This window comes from Alternaria alternata (assembly GCF_001642055.1).
Source record: "Alternaria alternata strain SRC1lrK2f unplaced genomic scaffold CC77scaffold_20, whole genome shotgun sequence".
In the NCBI taxonomy this organism is placed as follows: Eukaryota; Fungi; Ascomycota; class Dothideomycetes; order Pleosporales; family Pleosporaceae; genus Alternaria; species Alternaria alternata.
Genome location: NW_017306209.1, coordinates 72,027 through 91,468, shown reverse-complemented (window position 1 = coordinate 91,468; position 19,442 = coordinate 72,027). Strand labels below are relative to the sequence as shown.

Genomic DNA, 19,442 nt, shown 5'->3' with positions numbered 1-19,442 from the left:
AGGAGTGTCGGAGTTTGCCGACAGAAAGCGGGCGACAGCAGGCTCAAGTGGGCACCTGCCAGATTTATGCTTTCCAAGACATTGAGATTTCTCTGGCCTCACGTGTGGAACTTGGTGAGCTCCTGCTTAGGCATCCGGAGCCTTCACGCCATGAGATGTTCTTGCGATGGCATGTGATGCCGCTTCTGGGTGCGGCTCTGGGGGTGTGGCGAGGGCAACGTGGGGGCGTTGGCGTGCAGGGCCCAGGCAAGCTTCGGAAGTTTATCAGCTCATCCTCTCCTGTTCCACTGGCTGGCTCCGGCGCAACTCACCGCGAAACTAGTTGCTTCTGAGACACCGCAGAGTTATGGTCTGGCCGCGTCTATCTTGAAATTCCTTTGTCAATTGAAGCCGCAGCTGGACACCCGTCTGTATACCCTTCGCGTACCACACCGCATCGCATCATGGCCGCCCGGGCAGACAGGAAGTCCAAGGTCTTTAGTCGGCGAGAGATCGAAGCTCAGATTGCCAATGGCCGCTCAATTGTCATCGTAGACAACAAGGTCTTGAAGGTAGATGCATGGCTACCCTACCACCCTGGCGGTGATAAAGCCATTCGGCACATGGTGGGACGCGATGCAACAGACGAGGTCACTCGGTATGCTTGCTTTAACCACCCAACAAGGCTGTCTGCTGACCTATACTCAGATTCCACTCTGCCCAAACGCTCGAGCTCATGAACCGCTACCAAATCGGCCGCATCGAAGGACGATGGACCAACTTCCTACCGCCGATGCAAGGAGGAAAGTTCAGGACACAGGAAGAGCTGGACAAGCTTTCTGAGGAAGAATACATGGAATCATGTTCGGTTTCAGAGCAGGAGACTGCAAGCTCAGCTTCTTCTGCCAACAGCAGCCCTCTTTTTGAACCGGTGGACCGATCTTCCGCTTCAATTCGCAAGCGCAACGGAGCCGACATTGGTAGAGCCTCCTCAAGCTCTAGTGTCTCATCGGTCGAACTAGAAGATGTCGTCGCTCCGAAGATGTCAGTACTTGATAGACGGACTCAGGAAGAGCTCAATTTCGACAAGGCCAAATACCCGTCTCTAGATCCAGCCACCCAAGATCACATCACACAAAAGTACCGCGAGCTACAAGAGCGGATAAAGCAGGAAGGCCTCTACGATTGCAACTATACCGCCTACGGTATCGAATGCCTACGTTATGGGTCCTTCTTAGCCGGATTCCTGTTTTTGTTATCATCTGGCTGGTATATTACTAGTGCCATCCCGCTTGCATGCCTTTGGCACCAGCTTACGTTCACGGTCCATGATGCCGGACACATGGGCATCACCCACGATTTTACGACCGATTCCACCATCGCAATGTTCATTGCCTCGTACGTAGGCGGGTTGAGCGCTTGCTGGTGGAAATACAACCATAACGTGCACCATCTTGTTACGAACCACCCCGAACACGATCCCGATATTCAATACATTCCCTTCTTCTCTATCACGCATCGATTTATGGAGAGTCTCACCACGACCTTTTACGAGTGGGTCATGGAATACGATGCCTTCGCAAAGTTCATGATCCGAATTCAACACTACACCTACTACCCGATCATGCTGTTCGCACGCTTCAATCTGTATAGATTGTCTTGGATGTATCTGCTCCTTGGAAAGGGCCCCAAGAAAGGGCCTGCATGGTGGCACCGATACTTTGAGTTGATAGGCATGGCATTTTTTTGGACCTGGTTCGGCTACGGAGTGGTATACAAGTCCATACCTGACAACTGGAGTCGGTTCTGGTTTGTTATGATTGCCCACGCACTTACGTCTCCACTCCATGTGCAAATCACGTTGTCCCATTTCGCTATGAGTACAGCGGATCTAGGTATCCACGAGTCATTTGCTCAGAAGATGCTTCGCACAACGATGGATGTTGACTGCCCTCAGTGGTTGGATTTCTTCCACGGTGGCCTTCAGTTCCAGGCCATCCACCATCTGTATCCACGGATCCCCCGTCATAACCTAAGACAAACCCAGAAGTTGGTTCAGGAGTTCTGTAACGAGGTCGACATTCCGTATGCGCTATATGGTTTCCTCGATGGCAATAAGCTGGTCGTTGGGCGACTTGCTGATGTAGCAAGACAGGCTGCCATCTTTGCTGAATGCCAGAGGACGATTGCTGCGGAAGGAGATTATGGAATGCATTGAAGGATATACTATAGATATTTTAGAGCAATGAGATACGTTATCTGTTCACTTGATCCAGGGTTTATTGTAGCAATGATTGGGGTTTGAAGCATTCCCTGAGGCCACGAGTCTGCCCAGGCTGTACAAAGATGCTTTAGTCGCAAACTTGCGATAGATGCCTGCGTAGATCATTGTCCGCTCGGATAAAGGTTCCGACACCGAAACCAGGGTTGGATGGGAAGTGGAGGCTTGCTTGTCCGCCGCGTTCCGCTGTTGAGAGCATGCTAAAGGTATACTCAGAACTGGCGCATCAACTTTGCCACGCCAACTTGAGCACAATTCTTATTTTACAAGCGGAAAGACAAGCATCCGGTATCCAGGTACTCTTCGTCGCCGGCTCAGTCAGCTCAGACATATATCACGCCATGTATGGCAGATGGCGAGGATTGACAGGAACGCGTCGCCACTAGCGTGACTGTTGGTTGACCCCACCTCGGTCCATCAGGCCATGACGCAACCAACAAACAGACCCAAAAGGAATTTGTAGCTATGATGGTATCGCGCTGCAGTAGCATGATTACGTGCAGAGCACCAATGACAGAGCTCAATGGATCAGGAGAGCGTCTCCGGCTCTGCCGCTGACCAGCTTCCAAGCTTGCAACCGCGACTACTGCCGCGCGACTGCTTAAAGGTCCTCTACCTCTACTCTCCAACATTATCTGAAACCCTTACTCCTCAATCTCTACACGTATTTTCTGCTTGCAATTGCTCTTTGGAGCCTCTATATCCCACGCAATTCAGCCACCTCTCCCAGACCTAGCGGCACTCGAGACCTTACCTGAACGGAAGAAAGGTCGGACCTTTCAGACAACCTGTGATCATGGACGCCATGGTAGCGAAAGCTCCAGTAGACCCAGAGACAGTAGTTGAAGATGTCGAGCACCTCAGCATTTCCCCATACGGGCCCGCAAGATCATCAGTCACCGAACATCCGCTCAGCGAGGATGAGGTGCGGAAGATGACCGATTATTTCCATGCTTCTCTGTACATGTGCTTGGGCATGATCTATCTTCGGAGGAACCCTCTTCTCCGCGACCCACTCACTCTGGACCATCTCAAGCGACGCCTTTTGGGACATTGGGGATCGGATGCTGGACAGAGCTTCACATGGATTCACATGGTATGAACAATTATATGCGGTTCTCGAATCGTAACAAGCTAACTTTGTAACTTTGTAGAACCGTCTTATCAAGAAGTACGATTTGGACGCTATCTTCATTTCTGGCCCTGGCCATGGCGCGCCCGCTGTTCTCTCAAACAGTTTCCTCGAGGGAGTCTACTCCGAGGTCTACCCTGACAAGAGCGAGGATGAGGAGGGTATGAGGCGCTTTTTCAAATCTTTCTCGTTCCCCGGTGGAATTGGATCTCATGCCACACCCGAAACACCTGGTAGCTTGCATGAGGGTGGTGAGCTAGGTTACTCTATCTCTCACGCTTTCGGAACGGTCTTTGATCACCCAGATCTCATCGCTCTGACTATGGTTGGAGACGGTGAGTCTGAGACTGGTCCCCTTGCTACGAGCTGGCATTCAACCAAATTCCTGAACCCGATCACGGATGGTGCGGTCTTGCCCGTACTACATCTGAATGGCTACAAGGTATGGCACTTAACATTGTGGAAGGATTTGGCTAATACTGCATAGATCAACAACCCCACGGTTCTCGCTCGCGTGAGCCGCAAGGAGCTCGAAGCGCTCTTCGTTGGTTACGGATGGACACCCTATTTCGTCGAGGGCAGCGATATCCCATCGATGCACCAAGCTATGGCCGCTACGATGGAACGATGTGTCACAAAGATCCGCGAATATCAGAAAGAGGCTAGAGACTCGGGCAAAGCTTTCAGGCCGCGTTGGCCCATGATCGTGCTCCGTACACCCAAGGGCTGGACAGCACCCAGGAAGCTCGATGGAGACCACTTCTTGGAAGGTTTCTGGCGTGCGCATCAAGTCCCTCTTACGAATGTTCTCAAGGATAAGTCTCAGCTCAAAATATTGGAAGAGTGGATGCGCTCATACGAGCCTGAGAAGCATTTCGACAAGAACGGCAAGCTTGTTCCTGAACTTAGAGAGTTGGCCCCCACTGGCAACAGGAGGATGAGCGCCAACCCTGTCACAAACGGTGGTCTTATCCGCCACAAGCTTCACGTACCCGACTTCCGTGACTACTCTATCGAGGTGACCAAGGGTGGTGTCGCCAAGGTCGGTAGTATGGCCAACTGCGCGGCCTTCTTGCGCGACATCATCAAAGAGAACCAGAAAGACTTTCGTCTATTTGGTCCTGACGAGACTGAATCCAACAAGCTCGGCAAGGTTTACGAGGCAGGCAAAAAGGTCTGGATGGGCGAGTACTTTGAGGAGGACGAGGATGGTGGTAACTTAGCTTACGAAGGGCGCGTTATGGAGATGCTGTCTGAGCACACTGTAGAGGTAAGATACACAAACCTCTTTAATACCGTAATACTAACTTTGCTCAGGGCTGGTTGGAGGGTTACATCCTCTCTGGACGACACGGTCTGCTTAACAGCTACGAGCCTTTCATCCACATTATTGACTCCATGGTCAACCAGCACTGTAAATGGATTGAGAAGTGCCTCGAAGTCGAGTGGAGACAGAAGATTGCTTCACTCAACATTCTGCTGTAAGTGTCTCTGTACGAAAAGCATATGGGACATAGACTGACTTCGTACACCTACATTTAGTACTGCGACTGTTTGGCGACAAGATCACAACGGATTCACTCACCAGGACCCTGGATTCCTCGACGTAGTGGCGAACAAGAGTCCTGAAGTTGTCCGTATCTACCTCCCGCCAGACGCCAACTGCCTACTTTCAACGATGAATCACTGCCTTCGTAGCGAAAACTACGTCAACGTCATCGTTGCCGACAAGCAAGAGCACCTCCAATATCTCACAATGGAGCAAGCCATCGCCCATTGCACAAAGGGCGTTGGTATCTGGGAATGGGCGAGTAATGACAAGGATCAAGAGCCTGACATTGTCATGGCATCGTGTGGTGATGTTTCCACACACGAATCCCTTGCCGCGACAGCATTGCTACGCACACATCTGCCTGATCTCAAGATCCGCTTCGTAAACGTTGTCGATCTCTTCAAGCTCATCGACGAGGAGCAGCACCCTCACGGTCTCAAGGCACACGAGTACAAGGCCATCTTCACCGATGACGTACCATGTATCTTCAACTTCCACTCCTACCCCTGGCTGATCCACCGCTTGACATATGGACGCAAGGGCCAGCAGAACCTGATCGTCCGCGGATACAGGGAGAAGGGCAACATTGACACTCCTCTCGAGCTGGCTATCAGGAATGGTACTGACCGCTACAGCTTGGCGATTGACGCACTCGACAACATCCCCAGCTTGGGTAACAAGGGTGCGGCAACGAGGGAGAAGTTACTTGATGAGCAGATCAAGGCCAAGAACTATGCGTACCACGAGGGCATGGACCCTAAGGAGACTGAGGACTGGGTTTGGCCGTTTTAGTCGCTTCCCTAATGGGTGATCGAGTTTGATTGAACGAGTGCGGTTACTTTCTTCTGGGTTGAGATTGAGGCTATGATCCTGTATGATAATGATATCTTGAACGATTTGCTATTATCCCTTCACCTCTATGACAACCTGAGTGAATAATACATCTTCTACGGAAAGCACCGGTGATGAAGAGTCGGAATTCCAAGGACCAAACTATGCAAGGCAGTCTTTACTACCAAATCCAAAACGCCATTTCTATGCAATGCAAACATGCGCTCACGACAGGCGCGCTGCCAAAAACGCCGTGAACACCATGCTTGGTAAGAACGAACAGCAAAAAGCGAGCCTAAGCTCAGAAATCGTAACTAGTATTAAGGCTCAACCCCATCCTCATGTTATCCACCGTCTTGCCTCCAACACCTTTAAGCATAGCCAGCGATTCCAGATCCATAATTTCTGCATCATCCATTTCGACCAGGCAGTTTACGATGTTATCCGCTTTCTTTGCACCCACACCCTTTAGCGCTTTGATCTGGTTGACGTCTCGTGAGTTGATAATCTTAAGAAGGTGCGAAGTGCGAGGTGTTTGTTGAGCGGCGGAATGGACAGGTAGATCGATGGTAGCAGTAGCAGCGGCGTCGTCACGGAATATGGGCAGTTTCTTGGTAGTCTTCTTTGGCTTGCGGGTGACTTTGGGTTTGCTGGTGTGTTGGAAGCTAGTGTCGGAGGCGTAGGATTCTTCGTGGTCAGAGGGCGGCGGGGGAGCAAATCCATCGTCATCTTCGGACTCATCTCTGTAGACTATCCTAGGCTTTGGGGTCTTCTTTTCAGCTTTCAGGGGGGCCATGAGAACGTTTGTGACGGGGGCTGCAGTGTGCGACGGGAGTTCAACGGGAGCAGAGACGTGCTTGATGCTTTCCTCCCGTTTGGCGCGTATTCGGTCTTCGAGTGTTTTCATCTTGGACTCTAGCTTTGCGTTGCCAGGGAAAAACGGCTGTGCCAGTTGGTACATTCTCAGTGCACTGGTATCTTCTCCACGCATGTGGTGTTGCTTGGCCATTAGCAGGAACTGCAAGCCCTGCGACTTTCCATCCTCTTCGTGTGCATCGATGCGGTGCTCGAGCTCATCCAAACGCTTCTGCAGCTCTGCAGAAAGCGCTGGCGCAGCTGTGCCAGCATCTTGCAACGCCTTGGCTGCTAGAGCCTCGTCCACCTTCTGTGCGATGAGAGCTTCAATCGAGGCTTTTGTCAGGGCAGGCTCTTTACTCGGTATCCGTGAGGTGTTATCCCCAGTTCGGAATGCCTTTGTCGGTCGGGTCGCAAAGGTGGTGCTAGGTTCAGCTGCTCGCTTGGAACCCTCTGTTCTCCGTACTCCTTGGTTTTGTGCAAGGTTAGTCACACGAGGAGCAGCTTTGTGAGAATCAGAGTATACAGAGAAGGCCTTGATAGGCTTTTCCCCTTTCTTCTGCTTCTCTGCCTCTGGGATGTTCGCATTGGCTTTGGCCGCGAGCGATCTGAGCGGTTGCCGTGCCATGGTTGCTCCACCAAGGCTCGTGGTTGTCGCCAATGGCTTAACTGCCGTCTTGTACATTGGGTCGTTTTCCACCTCTGCGACCTCGATCTTCTTCGTCCGGCTAGCGAAGTTTAGAGAACTGATTGTGTCGAGATGGTATGCGCGGGTTGGGGCAAGGTTCAGAATCATGACAGTCAAGCCCTTATTCTGACCTAGGGACAAGATTCGCGTCATCTTGGACTCGCGGTATGGAATCCGGCTGGCTTTCTTGTTCATGGCTTCGACGCATTGTGCAAGCACGAACAGCGACTTGTTGATGGCCGAACTCTCGACGAGGCGCTCTTTGTTGTTTTCGGTTCGTCTGTTGTCTTCGGATCCTGCAAGATCAATGCAAGATACTCGGCTGACGCGAACACTTTCTTCGGTGGTTTGCGTGATCTTTACACAGAGGACGGCATGCGACCGGGAGGAGTGTGCGTTGAGCTGCAGTATCGTTAGGAGTGTTTATCTCAGACGCGTGTGGACTCTAACCTTGGTAGCAGAGGTGGACCTGTTCATGTTGGCTTGATCGTAAAGCTGCTCAAACTCCTTCAGTGTTGTGCATGGCTTCTCGGTAAGACCAACGACGACAGTCTTGCCGTGGTTGTCTCTGATGGGCAGACCAGACGGGGTGCGCTTCTCCGGGGGTTCGAACAGATCGTAGACGCGATCGCAGTAGATCTCGAAGTACTCCAGAGCAACCTCGACTTGTGTGGCACCGGCCGTGTCTTTCTCGATCTTCTTGCATCGCCGGTATATTGAGCTCAACAGCCTTGGGATGACACCGCGGTCTGCCAGCGACTTCCCTCCTCGCATCGTATGTGTCTTGCCGGTGCCGGTGCAGCCATGCGCAAAGATGGATAGATCAAAGCCATTGAAGAGATGCTTCACCGTCGGCGCGACTAGCCTGGAGTCAGCTTCCGTCCCGAAACGCGTCCCATCGCGAACTCACTCTCGGCGTCAAAAAGCTGCTGCTGTGTCGCGTCCTGCTCGTACACAGAGCTGAATTGGAAGCTGAAGGACTCGGCCTCGTTCTTGGGACTCGGTATCCGTACGACGGCCGGGGTAGTCTCGCCGTCCAATGTCTCTGCGGTGACAATGGTGTCTTTGTCGAGCTCCTGTTTCAGAAGAGGACGTATCCTCGCGACGACGCGTACGCTCATGGTGAAGACCGAGGATGCAAGGCGGCACGATAAAAGAGAAACAAAAGTCTACGTCTACAGAGAAAAGAATGCTGGACCTACCGTACGTGACGTCGAAGCTCTGGCGATATTCTGCCAATGCAAAGGGCCTGGTCCTAGCGGAATGGCGGTCTGTGTTGTTCTTCCTTGTCGAAACTCGCCTGTTACCTGAGCAACCACCCACCGCCCAGACGAATGAACATCAGGCACGTGCAAACCCGCCAACACATCTCGATCCACTATGAAAATCGTCGATAGCTATACCTGCTACCTGCAGGCATCTAGCTGGCAGTCTATCGTGAATGTTGAGATGCGGTGTTGTGGAGAAATCCTGCAGGGTCCACGTCTCCAACGCATCGCAAAGCCGAGAGCCGGCAGTGTGTTGCGTGAACAAGCGGCAAGCGGCAGCACTCAACGGCTTCGGGTCGCGTAATCGAGCCTCATTCCGAAAGGCTATTTCTGGCATATGGGGATCTGGAGGCTCTGCACCGGAGGCAGAGTCGCTCGGCCAGGCGCTTGGAGGTCGTGGCTCTATCATGCCATGTCGCCGTCTCATTGGTCCACGGATGAAACACCATGTCACGGCTCCAGAGCACCACAGCCACTCCTCCACTCACCAGCGCTACTTTCCTCTGAGCCCCCCGTGACACGTCCAAATTACAGGCCACTGCGACAATGCTGGGCCAGTACTACTCTTTGTTCCATTGTATACTCAAACCGTGCTCATGGCGGCTAATGCAGCTTCAAAACCCGCTGCCAGCCCGCTCAGCAGTGAGGCCCTCACCGTAGCCATCTGAACGTCTAGACTGTAGTTTGCTTGAGACGAACGATTCTCGTTCTTTTCCTTGTTCTCTTTCCTTGCCGTCTGTTTCTCCTTGCCGATCGTTTCTCTTAATCGTTCACTATCTCAGTCTTGTCCTTCAGTCCATCGTTTTTCCATCTTGACTGCAAGCGCCGTCTTTCCTTCGTTCATCCACTCCTAATAAAGAGTCGTCTTGACGATGGCTATCTTCTCCACTATTCTGCTGCTGGCAGCTTATTCAACATCAATAATCGCCGGGCCGGTCCCCAAGCATCAACGGAGGCAACTGTAAGAAGCTCACTCAAATATTGCGAGAATAATAGCTGACTTCGTGTAGCTTTACGAGTTATGCTAACACTACCTCTGCCGCATTTTCAACATCAACACAACAAATTGCGGAAGCAGAAACTGCTATTATAGTGGAGCCAATCCAACAAACTATCTTGACTTCGATAGCACCAGCTATCACTTTCGTCCTCCCCGACGGGAAACCACTTGTAACACAAGAACCACAGACAGTCTTCTCTACCTCATATATCACGCCATCAGCTTTGCCAAGTACGGAGGAGAGTTCAAGCGCAGTAGCCACTACTTCAGTGACACAAAGTCTGGAACCTACGCCAACAGAAAGCGTCAGTGTGCCAATCTCGTCCGCCATCGAAACTGGAATTTTGTCGAGTTCAGTAGGGGCGGTCGATAACAAGACAGCTAGCCAGACAAGTCAGCAAATTCCATTGTTCACTTACTCACCCATAGAGGAAGAGACGTCTACTTCGCTTGCTACTCCTCCTGCATCGGCGACAAGCGCGGTCCTAGCTTCCACCACTGGAGGCTTGTCTGGCTTCACCCATCCCGCGGCAGCACCTTCAAGTTTGCCGGTTGCCAATACTACTGCTAGTTCGGTGATTACAAGTACTCCTTCCATGATCGAGTCGGTTGTACAGGCGTCATCCTCCACACCTCTGGTCAATTCAACTTCTCTGGCACTCCCACTTCCCATATCGTCCGGCTCGCCAACAGCTGCTGTACCTTCCGAGACTGCATCGGATGCCGTAGATGTAACATCGCGCATCGTCGTCACACAATACACCACAATTTATGCGACATCTCAGCCACCCCAAACACCTGCACAGGAGTCAGCTATGCCATCCGAAGCGCAAGAGTCCGTTTCTGTAGCTTCTTCTTCATTATCATCAGAAGTGGCTGGTGCACCTACACCGTCTCCATCGAATGCTCCAGCTGAAGTATCTCCGTCAGCATCTCTTCAAGTACCGCCTGTAGTGATTGTAACATCATACACCACGGTCATGCCAACGCCAACACCGCAACCTAGCCAGGCACCTGAGACGCCTGTCTCTTCCGCTATGCCAGAGCCAGTTCTTTCCAGTTCGATGGCCCCATCATCTTCAATCGCAAGTTCCTCTTCGGAGGTAGCGGAGCCAACGCCCACGGCGCCCGCGCTATCGTCTTCGATGTCCGAAATTCCTGCGCCTACACCTACACCACCCGCGATGGCATCCTCCATCACACCGACCACTTCAAGTGCCCCTGAAAGTTCGGCGCAAACAACCACATCTTCTTCATCCGTGGTATCACTTCCAGAGGCTTCCTCGCAGCCCTCTCTCTCATCCTCTACTGCGCCACCTCCAGAGGTAACTGCATCGACATCCGACGCCGTGCCAATACCGCCGGCACCTACAGATATGCCATCTTCTGCGTCACCAGAGCCAGAGCCAGTGCCCTCATCGACAACTTCGGAAGGCCCATTAATCATCACACCGATACCACCAAGTCAGGTATTTACCGTGACTGTTACTGCGACGGCAACGGAAAAAGAGACTGTCAAGGAGACGACCACTGTAACCGTGACGGCTTGAGCGGCCAGCCAAGGGAGTGATGTTTAGCATGTTTTTATGTGTTTTGTAAAAATGATTGATTGCGCTGGTTTGCAAGAAAAAGAATGTAGCTTTAATTTGATACCCAAGATTCGATAATGTCATCTGCTTTGTAAAGCAACTACGCCCAGATTCGCAAAGTTGTGCTCATGATTTCGTCGTTGATTTTCGAATACGAGAGAGCTTGATCTCTTGTTGTGCTACAAGTCGTTATTCAATTTCGTGCTACTGTGGCTTGACATGACTCCCTAGTGAGATATGCGTTCCTACGAACCCTGAAACCAATTTCGGTATCCGTTCGAAGAGACGAATATACGCTCAATACCCACTTTGCTCCTTCCTCCCATCCCCTCCAGCTCCACCATCATCTTCATCATCCCTGCTTGCTTTCGCTTCACCAGCAGCCTCCTGAATACCCTGCGCGTCACCCCTCAGCTTCTCAAAATACGCTTTGACATCTTCTGCGCCAACAGCTTGACCCGACTCAGCAAAAGGTTTCAAGAACGCCGAAACCTTGTCTTTTAGGTGCGCATATGCCATGGCACCCTGAATAGCACGTACACGGTCCATGTTGTTGAATGCTGCTTCACCACGATCGAGAATACTGCCTGTGCCAACTGACTGTCCACCTTCTTCGCCCTCTTCAGATACGGGGGGCTCGTAGGTGTCTTCTTCTTCTAGGAGTTGAGGATGAGCTTTGAGTTGGGGATAGCAGGCGTCGCAGTGGCATAGATGGTCGCGGAAGTCAGGCTTGAGGAAGAGAGAGAAGGGTGTTGTGAGAGCAGCTTCGGGCAAAGGAGGGAGGGAAGCGTGCTTTGGCGTTTCCGGCTTCTTTGGTGTTATGGGAAGTGTCTTAGTATCCTCGGGGATGCTGGAGAGTGTGCCATTTGGGTCTTCAGACTTTTGGCGCTTAGCCGGGGCGGGTGCTGTAAGATGCTTTGCTGTCTGTTCCTCTTCGTCTTCGTCGGAAGCTTTGCGTTTCTTAGAATCGCCGTTCATGTGCTCTGAAGTTGAGACGGTGGACTTTTGTGCATGAGAAAGCGATATAGTCTTGTCGTGAAAGACTGGTGGTAGGAATCCAGTTGAACCAGCGTACTGCTTGATCCAAGGGTTTGCCGCAACACACTTGTAGCAGATGAAGTGATCGAAGTCGTCCTCCTCAGGAAAACCTGGAGGTAGTGGTGGGTCATCGTCCTCTTGAGCACCAGCATCTCCTGCAATGTCGTTTCCGTCAACTCCATCACCACTTGCCACTGCAGCCGCAATATCCGTTGAATTCGGAGGCGCCTTTTCATCTGTGTGTTCATTGTTCTTATTTCCATCTGTCGCAGGTTTGTCGGTCTCCATTGCATCTTTCGTACCAGCCGTGTCGTCAATGTTCGGCTTCTCTATCATCTTGCTATACTCAGCCCGAGTGAAGCCTACCAGGCACTCAGGGTGCCACCAGTCTTCGCCACAGCCGCCCTCTTCGCAAGTTCCAAGCCCAAGGCACTGGAACATTGTGCCCTTCTCTTGATTGGGGTCATAGTCCTCGCCGCAGCCACAGAACTTATTCCTGAAGTTCTGGTTGTACTTGTTCGTCTTTGCTGGCTCCTCACCCGTCACGTCGCCTTTCCGTCCAGTCTCCGCGTTGAGGCGGAGCGTGCAAGGCGTCATGTCCGGTATTCTAGTAGTTCCGCAATCGCATATGAAGTCTCGCTTGTTGAACAGCTCAACAAGAGTATGTTCGCCATGGCACGAGATCGAACACGAGTAGCAGACGCCTGCTGGGGTGTACTGCTGAGCGGACGATGCTGGTGCCGGGTTACACGTAAGGCATGCGTAGAGGCTCTGGCGGAGAGGGCCGAGATCGCGTGTGCAGGTGTCGAATTGCTACATCTTGTGAGTCAACGCGCAATCGAGGCGGCATATGTACTGACGTATGGAAGAGCCTCGCGTGCTTCTGCTTCGAGGCTGAGTTGTTCTTTGATAAAGCTGGTATACTGTTAGTTGCCACGTACAGAGCAGAGCTACGGGAGACACGTACTCGGCTGCTGTTTGCGAGCTTTCTGATGCTTGTGATATGCTGCTCGTGCGCGGCTTCGAGGACATAGCTGTTGACTGTGACTCGGCCATGTTTGCGATGCAACGAGTAATAAACCTATCAGGGAGGAAGTATTGTTTGGAGTCGAGGAACAACCAACGAATTGTCAAAACACGAGATTCTGCGCCAAATTAAATCGGTTGTAGTGGTTACAGGCCGTAAACTCTGGTGAGCGGTGATGAAGGCGCTGGATGCGCGTGGCCGCTGATTGGCCACCGCGAAACCACTTTACGCGTGGAAAAGGAAAGCGCGACGCGGGCGTGTTGCTGGCCCTTACAACCCCTTCTCTCCCACCCTCAACCCCGCTCTGCAATTCCATATCACCTTGATCTGTCTCGGTGGTATATGAAAAGAACCGTGCTTTAAGCGACTATGAGGTAAGTGTCTCAGATTTCCACGATACTCGTAGGCCAAGCAACGACTCGAGCCCCTCTTTACCACCAACAACAAGACACTAACAAACATCAGTTCACCACCACTTCGCTCCAATATGTCGTCCGCAAACCGTGGACTAGGCCCCAGCAGCAGAAACAATAAACGCGCACGAGATGACGAAGATCTACCTTCTTCAGCGGCGCATCCGCCATCCAGCCGTGAGTGCGACGAAATATGCGACACAACAATGGCTAAACAAGCACAGCAATGGCCTCGTCTCCTCCCATGCTCCCCCAAGATGACGATGCAGACATGCTCGACGATGACGACATCATTCGCGATGTAGACGACCTCGACGAAGATGCAGAGGAGGCGGAAGGAATCGATCTGTTCGCAGACGATTTCGAAAACGACTACGCAGCCCGAGAAAACGATGCCTACGAAGGCCAGGGTATTGACGATGAGGGCGATTACGAAGAGCTCAGTATTGCTCAGAGGCGGGAGCTTGATGCGCGACTCAATGCTCGTGATAGAGAGGCAAGACGCCGCATGCCCGCTGCTTTCCTGCCAGACGAAGACGAACAGGATGGCCTGGCAGGTCTGATGGGAACGGGGCGCCGCCGCGTTCGAAGAAACCGCTACGACGAAGAAGACGATATGGACATGACTGACGATATCATGAACGAGGAGTTGACACTTGAGGCGCTTACCGATGTAAAAGCCAACACATTGACGGATTGGGTGGCCCAACCTCAAGTCGCCAGGACCATTGCGCGCGAGTTCAAGTCTTTCCTTACAGAATACACCGACGAGCAGGGTCATTCAGTATACGGAGCCCGCATTCGGACCTTGGGTGAGGTCAACGCGGAGTCTCTAGAGGTGTCATTCGACCACCTTGCCGAACAGAAGGCGACACTGGCATATTGGCTAGCCAACACCCCGACGGAGATGTTGAAGATCTTCGATCAGGTGGCTATGGAAGTTGCCCTCCTCCACTACCCGGATTACGAGCGCATTCATTCCGAGATTCACGTTCGCATCACGGACGTGCCTGTTCAGTATACTCTGCGCCAGCTCCGCCAATCACATCTCAACAGTCTGGTTCGTGTCAGTGGAGTTGTCACCCGCCGAAGCGGAGTTTTCCCTCAATTGAAGTACGTCAAGTTTGACTGTACCAAATGTGGCGTTACCCTGGGTCCTTTCCACCAGGATTCCAACGTTGAAGTGAAAATCTCCTTCTGCCAAAACTGCCAATCACGTGGTCCATTTACGGTCAATTCCGAGCGTACCGTCTACCGAAACTACCAGAAACTTACCCTGCAAGAGTCTCCAGGGACTGTGCCAGCGGGACGTTTGCCTCGTCACCGCGAGGTCATCCTTCTCTGGGATCTGATAGACTCCGCAAAGCCCGGTGAGGAGATCGAAGTCACCGGTATCTACCGTAACAACTACGATGCAGCCCTGAATAACAAGAACGGTTTCCCCGTCTTTGCGACGATTCTTGAGGCAAACTACGTAGTCAAATCGCATGACCAACTGGCCGGCTTCCGGTTGACCGAAGATGATGAGAAGGAAATTCGACGATTGTCTAAGGATCCTCGTATCGTGGACAAGGTCATCAACTCGATCGCTCCGAGTATTTACGGACATACTGATATCAAGACTGCCGTGGCACTCTCCCTCTTCGGAGGTGTCAGCAAAGAAGCACCTGGTCGCCACTCCATTCGTGGCGACATCAACGTTTTGCTGCTTGGAGATCCTGGTACTGCCAAGTCTCAGATTCTCAAATATGTCGAGAAGACTGCCCATCGTGCTGTCTTCGCAACAGGTCAGGGTGCTTCCGCTGTCGGTCTTACCGCTTCCGTCCGTCGGGATCCTATGACGAGCGAGTGGACTCTCGAGGGCGGTGCGCTTGTACTTGCTGATAAAGGTACTTGCCTCATCGACGAGTTTGACAAGATGAACGACCAGGACCGAACATCCATCCACGAGGCCATGGAGCAACAGACTATCTCCATTTCGAAAGCTGGTATTGTCACAACCCTTCAAGCTCGCTGCTCGATTGTAGCAGCTGCCAACCCTATTGGTGGTCGATACAACTCTACGATTCCTTTCTCGCAAAACGTCGAGCTTACCGAGCCTATTCTCTCTCGATTCGACATTCTATGTGTTGTACGCGATACTGTTGATCCAGCGGAGGATGAACGCCTAGCCAAGTTCGTTGTGAACTCTCACGGCCGTGCTCATCCTCTTGTTAACTCAGCGTACGGGTACTCTGACAAGTCGAAAGCGACGCAGAATGGCGACGACCAAATGGAAGTTGATGGTGACGCTCCGATAAAAGAGGGTGAAATCCCTCAAGACCTTCTGAGGAAGTACATTCTCTACGCGAGGGAGAAGTGCAGGCCCAAGCTATACCAGATTGAACAAGATAAGATTGCACGTCTATTCGCAGACATGCGCCGAGAGTCTATGGCAACTGGAGCCTACCCTATCACCGTAAGTACACAACTCGTTTTAACAAAGCACCTACTCACAATTACAGGTCCGTCATCTCGAAGCCATCTTACGTATTGCAGAGTCCTTCTGCAAGATGCGTCTCTCCGACTACGTTGCGTCGGTAGACATTGATCGCGCCATTGCTGTTGCTGTCGACTCTTTCGTTGGGTCGCAAAAGGTCAGCGCAAAGAAGGCACTGGCAAGGGCTTTCGCAAAGTACACTTTGAACCGACCTGGCGCTGTTGGGGCTCCGACCCGAGGAGGACGACAGGCGCAAAGAGCAGCGGCATAAACGGGGCTTCCTGTCGTCAGAGTTCCCTTATGATGAAGCCTAGTAGATGTGTTGAAAGAAGGAGTTTGGTGGATGCGTCTTAATTGATGGCGTGTCAAAGTGCAATGATACCATGTTGGATAGCGTTGTCTTTATGCTCGAATTTTTCTACATAGTACTGTGAGCTAGGTGTTTGTATGGCCATTCTCAGCTAGAGAACATCTGAATCAAACATATGACTGTCCTGTCTTCACTGTGGTACAGAATGCTCATATACACTGTTGCGGTGACCTAGGGAGAATACATTATGGCCACTCATTCCAACCCACCTAACGAGTAATTTGCTAGTCACCACATCAATAGTCAAAGTCGATCCGTAACATCACAGGTCATGAAGATGTTGTGTCCATTGTTCGCCCATTGGAGTAGCGCTAATGGCTAGCGCGCCAAGATTTGCCCACACAATTTTCGCGCGACTGCCCCAATTCTCACGATCAACCAACAACGACCGGAGCTCAACAACCCTTAGGAATACCACATTCGACTTCCTACGAGCAACGATGGCCCCCAAGAAGAACAAGAGAACCGCCGACTCCATCAACTCGCGCCTTGCGCTTGTGATGAAGTCCGGTAAGGTCACCCTCGGCTACAAGTCCACCCTTAAGAGCCTGCGAACTGGCAAGGCCAAGCTCGTCATCATCGCCGGAAACACCCCTCCCCTGAGGAAGTCTGAGCTCGAGTGTAAGGAACACTGTCATCTATTCTGTACGAGCAATCGCTAATTCCAGACAGACTACGCCATGTTGTCCAAGACCTCCGTCCACCACTTCTCCGGTAACAACGTACGTACACCCCCGTCCACTCTCATTGCCTAACGACAAGTTGCCTTGTACGCTATGGAGCTCGTTATTCCACGGATTCAGGATGTATCAGAATGTACACAGAACGTGACGACGACGAGCTCTTTGGTGCTGGGTATACTTCGAGGGCTGGCTCTGAGAAGAGGTCTGAACATGGCTTCGGAGAGCTATCAGCTAATACCAGTTTAGATTGAGTTGGGCACCGCTTGCGGTAAGCTCTTCCGCTGCTCCGTCATGTCCATCCTCGATGCCGGTATGTATCTCCTCTTCTGGTCACATCAAACACAGCCCGCTGACAAATTGACAGGTGACTCCGACATCTTGAGCCAGAACACCGAGAACTAGAGTGCCATGGCAATGGAAAGAAAACAGTTAGACATGATACCTAGGGCGTAGCGCAAGCTCGACCCATGATGATATCCAATGAATACCACAAGATTCATGAGCCATAATGACTGTCCAAATCTGCACTTTGTGACGTGACTCTTCCAAGACAGCTTTCCACTCGGCCTTGCTAGTGCTTACGGACCGAGCTCTTGGGACCGTTATGCATCGACTCATCTGTGAAGAAGCCATGGATGCATCAAAATGCGGTGCAAATCTGGCGAAGGGACTGTAGCAGGTCCCAATTACGATGCGTGCATCTTGTACTCCCAGGTGCACAACGTGCTGAGTGTTGTTCACACTCATCCATGGATTGCGATTGCGACTATGATTACGAAGAACATGTTTTGGTACCATGTTGCACGTACCTTGTTGAAACATGCGCCGTATCGGCTATAGAGATCGCTGTACGCGTCCCCAGAATTGCACATTCGCAGCTCGGGCGGGCTGTGGCGTTGCTGTGCTTTGAAATCCGGCTGGGGGTGCTTGCCCACACAGGGTCCGTGCGTACGTCAATATTCCGCTTAGCAATCCATCACGACTTCCCTTTCGCCTTCGCCTCAGACACCTCCCACTAACACCAAGGTCATATATAGGGTAAGGTACGTACGGCCGCCGCATCGCTCACCGCCGGTAGACGAGTTACTGACAGCTGCACCAGTTTGCGCTCGCCCTCTCTTTCGACGACTCCGGACATCCGCTCATTGATTCACAGCAGGAACAACCGTCACAATGGCCCGCCGTCCCGCCCGTTGCTACCGCTACTGCAAGAACAAGCCCGTACGTCAGAATCCGAATGGGAGATGCGCGAGAGGAGGACAATAGACTGACTGGGCTGTAGTACCCCAAGAGCAGGTTCAACCGTGGTGTCCCCGATGCCAAGATCCGCATTTTCGACCTTGGTCGCAAGAAGGCCAATGTAGACGACTTCCCTCTCTGCATTCACTTGGTCTCCAACGAGTACGAGCAGCTGTCCTCCGAGGCGCTCGAGGCCGCCCGTATTTGCGCCAACAAGTACTTCGTCAAGAACGGTGGAAAGGAATCTTTCCATCTCCGTGTCCGCGTCCACCCCTACCACGTCGTCCGTATCAACAAGATGTTGTCTTGCGCTGGTGCCGATAGATTGCAAACCGGTATGCGTGGTGCTTTCGGCAAGCCCAACGGTCTTGTCGCTCGTGTCAACATCGGCCAGATTCTCATGTCCGTCCGGACTAGGGACTCTAACCGCGCCGTCGCTCTCGAGGCTCTCAGGCGTTGCCAGTACAAGGTATGTTGAATTCACGATCGCAGAAAGACACGAGGCTAACTAGCTGGCAGTTCCCTGGTCGCCAAAAGATCATTGTCTCCAAGAACTGGGGTTTCACTCCTCTCAAGCGCCAGGAGTACATTGACCTCCGCCAGGAGGGCAAGGTCAAGATTGACGGTGCCTACGTCCAGTTCCTCCGCAACAAGGGTAACCTTGCCGACAACATCCGTCGCTTCCCTTCCGCTTTCGAGGCCTCTGCTTAGGTTCAGGATTGAGAGATGAGTTGTGTGCATGACGATCATGGGTCCAATGGGAATTCGGTTACGGCGTGATTTGCTTTCTTCATCAGTTGTGGATGAAGGCTGGAGGATGAATATCTGCGGCGTGTAACTGTAGAGAACAACCAGACACAGCCGGACAATGACAAATGATACAACAACCTCTTTTTTCAATATGCTCGTGTTTATGAATCTTTTACAGATAATCTGACGCTGTCTTGACAAACAAAGAACTCTGTTTTTGATGTTTGATATATCCGGACGTGGAAAACATACTTCAAAGCTGTAGGTC

The 19,442-nt window shown here is 51.9% G+C and overlaps 7 protein-coding genes across 7 annotated transcripts; 5 read left to right on the top strand and 2 right to left on the bottom strand.

Moving 5' to 3' along the window:
* The first annotated feature begins 349 nt into the window (after positions 1–349).
* CC77DRAFT_1043019 (fatty acid/sphingolipid desaturase) lies at positions 350–2,679 on the top strand. Its single transcript, XM_018527297.1, has 2 exons — positions 350–637; positions 688–2,679. The coding sequence occupies exons 1-2, from the start codon at positions 444–446 to the stop codon at positions 2,195–2,197; spliced, it is 1,704 nt and encodes a 567-aa protein (XP_018382196.1). The 5' UTR covers positions 350–443; the 3' UTR covers positions 2,198–2,679.
* Positions 2,680–3,056: 377 nt separating this feature from the next.
* On the top strand, positions 3,057–5,736 carry CC77DRAFT_943220 (D-xylulose 5-phosphate/D-fructose 6-phosphate phosphoketolase; the record flags this gene model as incomplete). Its single annotated transcript, XM_018534906.1, has 5 exons — positions 3,057–3,356; positions 3,415–3,834; positions 3,880–4,662; positions 4,710–4,873; positions 4,935–5,736. The coding sequence occupies 5 exons, from the start codon at positions 3,057–3,059 to the stop codon at positions 5,734–5,736; spliced, it is 2,469 nt and encodes an 822-aa protein (XP_018382195.1).
* Positions 5,737–5,746: 10 nt separating this feature from the next.
* CC77DRAFT_342860 (kinesin-domain-containing protein) lies at positions 5,747–8,549 on the bottom strand. Its single transcript, XM_018531335.1, has 3 exons — positions 8,229–8,549; positions 7,769–8,178; positions 5,747–7,720 (listed from the first exon to the last, which is right to left on the bottom strand). The coding sequence occupies exons 1-3, from the start codon at positions 8,437–8,439 to the stop codon at positions 6,077–6,079; spliced, it is 2,265 nt and encodes a 754-aa protein (XP_018382194.1). The 5' UTR covers positions 8,440–8,549; the 3' UTR covers positions 5,747–6,076.
* Positions 8,550–11,472: 2,923 nt separating this feature from the next.
* CC77DRAFT_1043015 (hypothetical protein) lies at positions 11,473–13,245 on the bottom strand (the record flags this gene model as incomplete). Its single annotated transcript, XM_018527296.1, has 3 exons — positions 11,473–13,026; positions 13,074–13,128; positions 13,181–13,245. The coding sequence occupies 3 exons, from the start codon at positions 13,243–13,245 to the stop codon at positions 11,473–11,475; spliced, it is 1,674 nt and encodes a 557-aa protein (XP_018382193.1).
* Positions 13,246–13,510: 265 nt separating this feature from the next.
* CC77DRAFT_1023534 (MCM-domain-containing protein) lies at positions 13,511–16,634 on the top strand. Its single transcript, XM_018525682.1, has 4 exons — positions 13,511–13,614; positions 13,706–13,830; positions 13,878–16,111; positions 16,158–16,634. Exons 2-4 carry the CDS (start codon positions 13,728–13,730, stop codon positions 16,401–16,403), a joined length of 2,583 nt encoding a protein of 860 aa, XP_018382192.1. The 5' UTR covers positions 13,511–13,614; positions 13,706–13,727; the 3' UTR covers positions 16,404–16,634.
* A 254-nt stretch (positions 16,635–16,888) lies between these two features.
* On the top strand, positions 16,889–17,588 carry CC77DRAFT_1023533 (L30e-like protein; the record flags this gene model as incomplete). The annotated part of the gene is made up of 4 exons (XM_018525681.1): positions 16,889–17,123; positions 17,175–17,224; positions 17,432–17,495; positions 17,550–17,588. Exons 1-4 carry the CDS (start codon positions 16,943–16,945, stop codon positions 17,585–17,587), a joined length of 333 nt encoding a protein of 110 aa, XP_018382191.1. The 5' UTR covers positions 16,889–16,942.
* Positions 17,589–18,206: 618 nt separating this feature from the next.
* On the top strand, positions 18,207–19,313 carry CC77DRAFT_970035 (ribosomal protein L10e). Its single transcript, XM_018535807.1, has 4 exons — positions 18,207–18,222; positions 18,340–18,406; positions 18,468–18,893; positions 18,944–19,313. Exons 2-4 carry the CDS (start codon positions 18,359–18,361, stop codon positions 19,133–19,135), a joined length of 666 nt encoding a protein of 221 aa, XP_018382190.1. The 5' UTR covers positions 18,207–18,222; positions 18,340–18,358; the 3' UTR covers positions 19,136–19,313.
* The last annotated feature ends 129 nt before the right edge of the window (positions 19,314–19,442 follow it).

Bases quoted from the DNA above. Each gene is read 5' to 3' on its own strand.
- CC77DRAFT_1043019 (XM_018527297.1), top strand. From the start codon at position 444: ATGGCCGCCCGGGCAGACAGGAAGTCCAAGGTCTTTAGTCGGCGAGAG. The intron at 638-687 runs GTATGCTTGCTT...ACCTATACTCAG, and splicing joins GCAACAGACGAGGTCACTCG to ATTCCACTCTGCCCAAACGC.
- CC77DRAFT_342860 (XM_018531335.1), bottom strand. From the start codon at position 8,439: ATGAGCGTACGCGTCGTCGCGAGGATACGTCCTCTTCTGAAACAGGAG. The intron at 8,179-8,228 runs GTGAGTTCGCGA...ACTCCAGGCTAG, and splicing joins GCAGCTTTTTGACGCCGAGA to TCGCGCCGACGGTGAAGCAT. The intron at 7,721-7,768 runs GTTAGAGTCCAC...ACGATACTGCAG, and splicing joins GGTCCACCTCTGCTACCAAG to CTCAACGCACACTCCTCCCG.
- CC77DRAFT_1023534 (XM_018525682.1), top strand. From the start codon at position 13,728: ATGTCGTCCGCAAACCGTGGACTAGGCCCCAGCAGCAGAAACAATAAA. The intron at 13,831-13,877 runs GTGAGTGCGACG...AAACAAGCACAG, and splicing joins GGCGCATCCGCCATCCAGCC to CAATGGCCTCGTCTCCTCCC. The intron at 16,112-16,157 runs GTAAGTACACAA...TCACAATTACAG, and splicing joins CTGGAGCCTACCCTATCACC to GTCCGTCATCTCGAAGCCAT.
- CC77DRAFT_970035 (XM_018535807.1), top strand. From the start codon at position 18,359: ATGGCCCGCCGTCCCGCCCGTTGCTACCGCTACTGCAAGAACAAGCCC. The intron at 18,407-18,467 runs GTACGTCAGAAT...ACTGGGCTGTAG, and splicing joins GCTACTGCAAGAACAAGCCC to TACCCCAAGAGCAGGTTCAA. The intron at 18,894-18,943 runs GTATGTTGAATT...ACTAGCTGGCAG, and splicing joins TCAGGCGTTGCCAGTACAAG to TTCCCTGGTCGCCAAAAGAT.